This window comes from Spermophilus citellus (assembly GCF_964194105.1).
Source record: "Spermophilus citellus genome assembly, chromosome: 3".
Lineage (NCBI taxonomy): Eukaryota > Metazoa > Chordata > Mammalia > Rodentia > Sciuridae > Spermophilus > Spermophilus citellus.
The window spans coordinates 196,137,285-196,147,559 of NC_138184.1; the positions used below are offsets into that span (position 1 = coordinate 196,137,285).

Here is a 10,275-nt window from a genome sequence, read left to right on the forward strand (position 1 = left end):
AGAAAAATAGCCAATCCTTCCATATTCTAGTTTACATTCACCAAACAATATTTCACATTTTTAGACATTCTGTAAATGTCACAGCATATCCAGTGCAGCATAATAGTGCCATGGAAACAAAAGAAAGTCCATCCATTTGTCATTTTTTAAGGTCTAAAAGCTCAGCTGATCATCAACACCAGAATTTTTTAGTTAGGTACAATAGTACAGTTTCATAGAATGAACACTGAATCCAGAATCTGAATTATAAATCTATTTTATTGCTGAATGAGAGTATGCACTGCTTGGTATATATTTAGCACTCAATTTTTTTTTTGGGGGGGGGGAGGTTGAGTTTTGTTTTTTTTTTTTTTTTTGCTTCTTACCTACAACCAAAGACAGCTTAAGATAGGGGAAAGTGCTTGAGGTATTCATGAATTTGCCTCCTCCTGGTATTTGCCTCAACAACACTCCCTTGAAGTAAACAGCAGTGCTTAAAGGTATCTGTCATGTCTGTTCCTTGTAAAATGAAATACTAGAAGAGTACTTTTCTAGAATTTGTTCATAAGTAAAATCCTTAGATTTTTCAAAATTACTGATAATCCATTATACTTTGTTTTGCAAAACAAAGAATAGCTGGATGATTGATGAGTGAAGTCACAGTCATTTTCAGGGATCCAGAAGAAGGGTAAATATGGGAAAGACAGGTGGCTTCTGGTACTTCATCAGTTCCCCAGACTTTCTATACCTATAGATGAGTAGTGTTCTCTTTCTTCTGCTTGCTTTTGGCAAACCAGTTAGATATCAGAATACACAAATAAGGTCAGCCTCTTGTCAAAATAATTAAATAGTGTACAGGACAGAAAAGAGTGTCAATGATTTGTTCTTAGACATTTATTAGTAAGAGCACAAAATTATATACTGAAAACAAAAGACAACAAGACTCAGGATAGGTACTGTAGAAAAGCCTATTTGGGTGGTATCTGGGAATTCTAAGTTCTGGAGAAAAGATCAAACTAAAATTAAGAAAAATAAAGTTTTTAGCATATACTCTTAGGCAGATTATTAGCTCCATGCTAACAGTTTGGTAAAATAGGCATTTAGGATTTAAATTTCAAACTTAAGGAAAACTCTTGCCTATCTGTTGAACACTGTCATTTATTTCCATTTTATTCATGGCAAAGGGACCAATTACTCCCTTGTTTTCTTATTCACATGAAGTATACATTATCACAAATAAGATAAAAATTGCAAAGATATCATTATACTTCAACATTATTCCAGTATACAAATCCTAATTTGCAATAGGTCTTTGCAGAAATGTACACTACAGTGAGTGAAGCATGTTGTGTAAAAAGTACTGAAATTAATGAAATGATTTTCAGTTCCACACACACACACAATCCTATATCTAGTTAAAAATTAAGGTGCTTTTATACACCACAGACATTCAGTATTCAATATGCTTAGAGTAATAGAGGAATACAATATTTAAACATAACATAGTATATTGATAAATTCACTTGTCTATTTGGCTATTCACTTATTGATCTGGAAATTTTATGCACCATGAATTAAGTAATGGGAAGAATTAGATCCATAAATAATGACTATTGTTGCTATTTAGCATAGTTCTCAGAGGCTGAAAACCTTTCCCCAAATCAGTATTTGAAATCTGTTATTTTAGAAAAAGCTAAAACTTACACATATTTCCACTCTAATACAGCAAAGCTTTGAAAAATTTTCCTTTAAATACTATTTAAAAACCTCATCTTAAAAGGGGGAGGAGAGACTTTAATATCCAAGAATATCAGTCTAAGAATAAACTTTACAAGAAGAGAATATGACTATCTCTAAAAAGAGAGGAAAAAATTACTAAAAAAGTTTGCATTACACAACTGAGCCCAGCATAAAAATGACTGAAAAAGAGGGATTTAATGAAAAGAATAAAAAATTGAAAGTGGACTAATTAAAACACAAAGACATACATACATGGCACACAGTCACCATTATATACTGGCTTGGCTTTACATTATCTTTTAAAATAAAATCATAATTTCTGTATGTATAAACAATGAGGTTTTCAAGGTATTATGAAAAATTCCTATCAAATTTCACTCTATAGAGTATTAGGTCAAAATAAATCTGATATGTTAAATCAGAAACCAACACATGCTATTTTTCACAGGAGGAGCTATGTAAGTTTCAAGTTTTTTCATATTTTTGTTACTAGATTCAATGCATCTGAAATATGCAATATTCTCCAATCTGAGGTTCTTTGATGCAACTGTTTTTACATACTTCAGAATTTATAATTCATCCCAATACTCGATCTTTACTAAAAAACCACAAGAGGATCTTACTTGCTACTTACTATCTCACACAGTAAAATTGGATTTCTTCTGTGTTTAAATCCATGGGTTTTGCTCAATGAGGTTTCAGAAAGAGGCAACTTTATTATATTTTCTTTTGGTTGTTACTAATGCTTTTAAAGATCATTAATTTTAACATTAACATTCTGCTGTAGTCTCATTTGAGCTGTTCTATTTATCTCAAAGGTAGACTTTATGTATTACCATTACAAAAAATAACTATTTGCATAATACTTTATGATTTTACATCTATTACAAACACATCACAGGGAGTCTGAAGACACATTCAGCAGCTTGTCATTCACCACTTCAAGACCCTTTAGAACCAAACAAGGGGGAGGGTGACATTTTGTTAATGGCAGAAGTACAGAAATGAACATAAATAACAAACCTTGTAGTTTTAATAATACAAAAGAAAGAAAAAAATACAAACAAATTGAGGATGATCCATGAGCATAAACAAAACAGTTTCAATTTGTAAAACTCCATGTCTTCTAGATAGAGCAAGATCTTTGCCAATTTATACATCTTCTGTTATGATACCCATTTAAGCTATCTAGGACTATGCCATGTAACTAAAGAAAATTAATCTTTTTGCTGGGTTTTATAATTAACATGATATTATCGTTGCTCCTATTTATAGATGTCAGCTTTTCCTCAGCTTTGTGAAATAATCTGAATATCAATTCTCTACCAGTCTAGCCTTAACCCTATAAATAGGTATACTACAAATGTTTAAGAGAAAAATAATGACATAATGTGTTTATTAGAGATTATGTTGTTTCATAATTTCTTTTTGGTAAAAGAATTAGAGAAAACTCTGTAAAGCCTCTATTTTTCTTCCATAACCATCACTCCAGATAAAATGCACAAAATAATGAAAGCTCAGTTGTCGTCTCTAATCCAAATGCCCACAGCACTTGGAAGGTTTCTGTAAACAATATGCCTCTATAGGAAATACATATCCCCTAAGCCACCATTTACTTAATATTTTTAAATGTAGCTTCAAAGCACAGTGAAATACTACTATCAAACACACACACTCTGAAATGTACAGAAAAGGAAGGGGGTCGAGAGAGAGGAAGAAATGGAGCACGTTGTTGTTTTTCATTCATGCAGTATAGTGATGTCAGTGTCTGCAGCAGTAGTGGCAGCGGCAAGAACCCTGATCAGCAGAGGCTAAAATCTACTGAAGTCAGAATCTTGCAGAATTCAAAAGAAAATGAGTGTTGAAAATTATATCAACTCATAGCATGGATTTTAAATGGCTAAATAGGATAGAATACTTGTGTAGTTTTAACATAGGTAGAAACAAGGCAGGATGTGGAGAAGTAACATAGAGGTAATATAATCAAGGAACTAGGGACACAGGAGCCTGCATTCAAAATCACTTCAATGGAAGAAGCTGACAAAACCACCTGGTGTTAAGAACAGCAGAAAAACATCTCTAGCAGAGAAAGCCTTTCAATTCCCAGCACAAGCTTTGACACTGCAAATCTGTCTAGTGCCCAACCAGACTCAGAAAAGTGTTTTCATCATGTTTGCATTAAAATTGCATTAAACTTGGATGTACCATGCTACAACAAAGGGGAGAGTTTAAGCTTGATCACAAGTTTCATTAAAACTTCTTGATGATGGGGCATGTAATTTCCTAAACCATTAGGGCTTTTGAAGGATGCAGAAAAACAAGTTGTACTATTATCTGTTGTAATGTTACTGTTTATCAACAAAAGGAAAGGAGATACTAGATGGCCATGTTGCAGGAATTGACAAAACTTCTCTTACTCTGACCCCAAGATCCTCTGTACACAATCTGTAACATTATTTTATGCTTTTTACATTAGTCCCTAAAAGAAAATCCCAAAACTGAACTTATGCATTGTTAAAGCTAAATCACGCAAAAATTTATTTAACTGCCTTCTTTTCTTTCTTTCTACTACCTCTCATTTAATACAGATCTAGAAAATGTGCAAAGGAGTTGCATATGGCATTAATCTGTTGGAAAATAGTGGTCTTTTCTATAAAATACAGCCAAAGATGTGTGTTCAGTTGTGGTCATTATTAGGGAGATCACGTTGTTTTCATTCATTCATTCAGGATTTGCTAGAGGATGTCAGTTTCTGCAGCAGCTGGCTTGACCTGGGGGAGGAGTGGGGGAGCAAATTCCTCCTGGTGCATACAGATTACAGGATGTATTCCTTGGAGCTCATGTACTTATCCCATTGCACTACATCCTACACTGGGGCTCACCATCAAGTGGTCTGAAAACAAGTGCCTTGGCAACATGCAAATTATACAGGTCTGAAATATTAAAACTAAAAACACTAAAACTGATCTATCATAACAAAATCGCTTTTCTAACACTAACACTTTCATCAAGAAAACTCCATTTAAAAAATTCCACATACCACATAAACATCGAACAGAACTTGACAGTGTTTCCCCTCCAAGCAGAGATTTTTCCACTCAGTATGATCCCTTCCCTCCACAATGCAGCAGCAGCAGCAACTGTAGCCCTTAACTGGTGTCTAATAATATTAGCTACTTCACTCTCCCTTATGGGCTTTAAGTCCCTGTTTTGGCTTATCTTTTTCTCCCCCAGGACTCAACTAGATCATGCACTTTGTCCCTAGACATAAACAAAACAAAACCAAAACAGAAAACATTATGGGAAGCCCACAACATCCACTAGCTCATCATTACCTCTGACATCTAACAAAAAAGAAACTTGAGATCTTTACACAGCTCAACTGAACTGTTAAGTGTACTTAAAAATGAACAGAAAAGGTGAACACATTCCACAAACAGGTTTTTAGAAATTTATCATGAAAACTATGAGTTTGGCATAAACCGTTTCAAGGGGCAGTTGTGCTCTGATGCATGACTATATAAAGTAGAGGAGAGAGATTGGAAAGAAAAAAAAAAAAAAAACCTATACAATTGCACAGCCCAAACTGTCTTCTTTACACAGCCTTATAACGCCACTACTTCTCCGGAAATGGAATAAATATATACATATCCATATGTGTGTGTGTGTGTGTATACACACACACACACACACATGTATGTATATACGCGTGTGTGTGTGTGTCCCGATAGTTACAGGCACATTTTACACACACAAACCCACACTCTCACATATATCCTGGTAGTTACAGTCACGTTAGGAACTTCACAGGAAAGCACAAAGAGACTGCCGAGATTACAACTACCAGGCACCTTATCCGCAGTTGGAGAGTTTATGTGCGTGTTTTAAGTGTTTCGCCCAGCTCTTCCTTACCCGGTTACAAACAGCACACACACGGGAGAGAGAACTAATCAGCTCTTAAACTGAAAAACCTTTCGACGCAGGCGAGTGATGGAAGATAAAATCTGAGGGGCGACATGAGGGTCAAATAAAAGTTGCTTTTCAGTTCGCTCCTCCAAGCCCCGCAGCGACCGCAGGGGGGTGAGATTCCCAAAGCCACTTTCACACCTTCAATAATGCACTATCAAAGAGAAGCCCGGAGAGGCTGAAGTTTCCACGGAGGACACCATCGGGGAGACGCAGCCCGGGAGGACAGGAGGATTGGGCTCGCTACCTCTGCACACCGGCGAGCCGGGGCTCCGTCTCTCAGGTGAGCTGCTCCTCCGGTGGCTCTCAGGGGACCGTCTCGGGCGGCCCTTGGCCCGCGGCGCCTGCTCGGCAGGGGCTGTGGCCGGCGGCGGCGTCGGGCTGGGCGGGCTGGGGCCGCGGGCCGCGCCGGGCCCCGGGAGGCTGCCCAGCGAGGCGGCGGCGGCGGGCGGGCGAGTGGGACTGTGCTGGCTGCCCCGCAGGAGCTGGTAGGGCACCGTGGCGCGGATGGGCTGCAGCAACCGACCGGCTCCTGCAGCCGGAGCGCAGCCCACGCCACCGCCCGCACCATTCCCGCTCCCGGCGGCGGCGGCCGGCGGGGAGCCTGCGGCGCTGCGCCGCATCCTCTGCGGCGGGGGATGAGGGGTCTGAGAGGAACTAGAGGAGGAGGAGGAGGAGGCAGTGGACATGGTGGCTCCGCGGGCCCTGGACGACGCCGGCCGACACGGAGGCGCGCGAGCGTGTGGGAGCCGGCGCGATAGTGCGTGCGAGTGTGTAAGGGGGAGGGGCGGGGGTTTGAGGAGAGGGAGGAGTCTCTGGGCTCCCCCTTCCCAACGCGCACCCCCGCCGCCTCAGCGAGGGGGGAGGGGAAGGCTGCGAAAACAAACGTCCAACGGCCCCAACCGCCCGGCTGGGATCGGCGTGGCGGTCACGGCCGGGGCCGCGAGGAGCCCAGAGACGACGCCACCTCCCCGGGCATCGCGCTGACAGGGCACCCGCCCGGATCACGCAGCCCCGGGGCCGCTCGCAGCCTTCTCCTCAGCCCTTGGGGACTGCACGCGCAGGAGAACTCGGCAGCTGCAGGGAGGGCCGCGGTTCCTGCTTCTAGGGACGGGGGCAGGGGAAAAGGGCCTCAAGGTGCCTTGCGCTCCGCGGAGCCCGCGCCACCGCAAACGCCGTCGCCGCCGCCTCTACCCGCTTCTCACTGGGAATGGCAACTAATCCTCCACCCGCACCCCGCCCCCGGCACCGCCTCCCGGCGGTCGGGACCCGGCAGCTGCCGCAAGGAACACTCCCATTGGCTCCTCTGCTCTCCACCCCAGCTCGAGTGATTGGTTCTGGAGTAGGAGTGAGAGGAACTTTAGCCAATGACCTTGATGTACCCCGCTTTGGGGGAGGGGCGTGAAGGAGCGGAGGACTGAGGAGGGGGCGTGCGCGCGGGGAGGGACCTTAGAGTTGACAGCCTTTGAGGTGAGAGCAAGACTAGGAAAGTAGGTCCATGTGTGCCCTGCGCGTGCTCCGACACCCACCGACACGCATATGCCGGGGTAAGCAGGTTGCAAGGGCTCCACCCTCCTGGGCAGTCTGTACAACTGGAGACAGAGGATTCTTAAGGCAAACTTACTTTGCACGTACACCTGCATCCGGTGGGATGTTTAGAGTTAGAACCAAAAGAATCCATTCCTTCCCCTCTAATTTCAGTAATCTGAGCTTTCATGGCTTAGTAGCCTTATAATCAAAAAAACTTCATGTGATTAGAAGAAATGTCTGGAACCTGAATTAAACAAAGGGCACTTACTTTTACAGCCTATCCTAACATTTGTAGTTATTCAGTGAAAAGAGATAATCAAATTCTATGTTCCAAGACAATAACTCCGAATGGCAGAGGTCAACAAGAAGTTTTACGTCATTGCACCATCAGATATATTAATGGAGAGCACCTTACTGCCTTTCCCGAAGCAGATGGCCTCCTGAGAGGAATAAATACCCGACATAACGTAACAGTCCATTGTGGTAAATTTGTTTTTTATTCTGCAATGAAACTGAGGACGTACAAAGATTTTTAAAAACTAACGTAACCCTGAATTTACCCCTACAGTAAAACAAGGTTTAATCTGTAATCAAGAACAAGTAAGAGTCCACATTTGATACCATCCATTAATTTCCACCAGGTTAAAAGGAGAAGTGGGATGTCAGATTGGTCTACTTCTGGTGTCTGCTCATACTGACAAGCTTCCTCTGTTTTCAGGCACTATATGCAGGGGTCAGTTTCACTTAGAGAAGTCATCCCTCTCTGCTTCCTTGTGTGCTCATACCACAAAGCATACTAGCTTTTACTTAAAAAATTGATGAAATCCAATAAAAATACAAGAAATGTATCTAGCACTTTATTCCATTAGGCTAGTGATAGTTCCTCACTCTGTCACATATTAAAAGCATAGCTAACATTTATTGAACATTAACAATGTGCCTATATGTGTCAACTCATTCATTCCTCATATAAGCCACAAGATATATCTACTATTAATACCCACTGTGTTGCCAGCTGAGGCACAAACAAGCTAACACTGAGACTACTAAGCTAGTAAAGGAGGAGCTAAGAATCTAAACCAGAAGGACTGGCCCAAGAATCTGAGTAAGCCCTCTGCTCTAGTGCCTCATAGCTTAGAGCTGTGAGCTCATGATCAATAGAGTATTTGTAGTAGTCCACAAATATTATCTATGAGATAAGTTCCCATTAGTTAAAAAAATTAAAAGTGAAGACAGTTCTTTTTTGTTTTCCAAATGATTCTACTTGTTCAAATTTGATGTAATTGATCTATTGTATTAGTTTTCAATTTAAACATCGATGATTCTTAATTAAGAAATCAATTCTTTCTGTGAGTAAAAAGAACAATAAATTGCTTTTCTTTCTGGTGACATTTTCAGAATAGCAAGAACAAAATTTGACAGATAAAAAATATGTAAAGTTTAAAAATGTGGGTAAATGTCTAAGTTGATTTGATTACAGCATGGTTTCATTTTAGAAATGTCATCTCTGACCACTCCTAAGTCTAAGTATGGAACAATCTGAACACATTAGATTACAATAATTCTAAATTGGTACTACACCATAGTCACAGTGATCAATACTTGATTTGGATCTAAAACAAGATACCTGGCCATATTTTAAGGCTTTCTGGTTTGTTCAAATCTATCATAACCAATTTAAATCTAAAAGCAAACTTAAAGTGATCATGGAGAGAATTAGTATGATGCTAATATTTTCAGTTCCTGTTAAGTCTTATTTGTAATGACTTATTTGGAAATTCAATCACCTTCTCTTTGCTAAAGATATTTTGTTTGTCTTTAAAACTACTAATTCCATGAAATAAGTAGTGATCTTCATACCCAGGGGATTCAGGATTCAAACAAATCAAAGATGGACTAAAATAAACTCTATATCTGCTTTGAAATGTCTTTTTGTTGAGCTCTTACTACTTTATTCTTATTGAGGATTCTAGTGGTCTTCAAGGGTATGTAGGAGCTTTAAGAAAATGTTCTCCTCAGAGAAATGGAACCCCCTGAAATGAGGTATGGATTGCTGGGCTTGGAATCTTTGTTAAGCTACTATGCTAGCTTTGGAATAAATAGGCCCAGTACAGGTTTGTTGAACATTAAGTGTAACAATCTCTGAAAATTCTACATAGGACTTAATGTTGGTTGTGACACCTTTACTATGTTGCCCTAACTAAAAGAAGATAAAATTGAAAGCACAGTGTGTTTTCCAGAATGCTACAAGAAATACCTCTGTTCCCAGCAGCTTCATGCCTTGGCTGTCTATGGGACAAGAATCTACCATTAGCTGATCTCAGGTAGAATTCTGTTATACTTACTTTTTAGTTCAAAAATGGTAATGGACCATATTTGAGGTTAATTTAATACTTGGAGTCACTGACTACATATGATTAATATGCGGTTCCACGTGGTGAGAGAACAAAATGAAGAATCAATCAAGCCTACCTTGTCCTTGTTTTCCAGCTGAGCATCTGCTATACTTTCAACATGGTTTTTGCCCCAGAATACATGCTGAGTTTTATCCCCACTCTGAGATATTAAGAGGGCAGAAACTTAATCTGACTATGGGTTTAGAGGTGAGATATTTGGGAAGTGATTAGTATTAAAGTCATTAGGGTAGAGCCCCCATGATTGAATCCTGGTAGGCTGATAAGGAGAAAGACAAGACATACTTACACACATGCTCCCTGTCTCTTGCCATGTGATGCTCTGTGTCACCTAAGGACTGCCACCAAGAACAACATCACTCAAAGAGACCCATAGAACTTGCACCACCAAAACCATGAATCAAAATAAACCTCTTTCCTTCATAAAATAGCCTGCCTTTGGTATTTTATTTTAGCAAGAAAAAATGGACTAATTCAGCATCAAAAGCCAAACTGAATCAAAAAAGTAGTCTAGGTTGTCAGTATTAGCAATGAGGTCATGGCCCTGAGAGAGCACTGAACAGATCTGCACTGATGTTCATCTTAAGCCGATTAAATTATCTTGTGGGTGGATTCCTAATAGCAACAACAAAGCCTTGACTGTATT

At 40.3% G+C, this 10,275-nt stretch overlaps 1 protein-coding gene across 3 annotated transcripts in view; it reads right to left on the reverse strand.

Moving 5' to 3' along the window:
- The window catches only part of GLCCI1 (glucocorticoid induced 1), an 85,334-nt gene extending 78,373 nt beyond the window's left edge, over positions 1 to 6,961 (reverse strand). For 2 of the 3 annotated variants that reach the window (XM_081286554.1, XM_081286553.1), the window contains exon 1: positions 5,933 to 6,961. In XM_081286554.1, the coding sequence (XP_081142680.1) occupies positions 5,933 to 6,374 (442 nt within the window). In that variant the 5' untranslated portion in view covers positions 6,375 to 6,961. Of the gene's footprint in view, positions 1 to 5,826 lie in introns of all 3 variants that reach the window. The other variant, XM_081286555.1, reaches the window with a different exon arrangement.
- Positions 6,962 to 10,275: the final 3,314 nt, after the last annotated feature.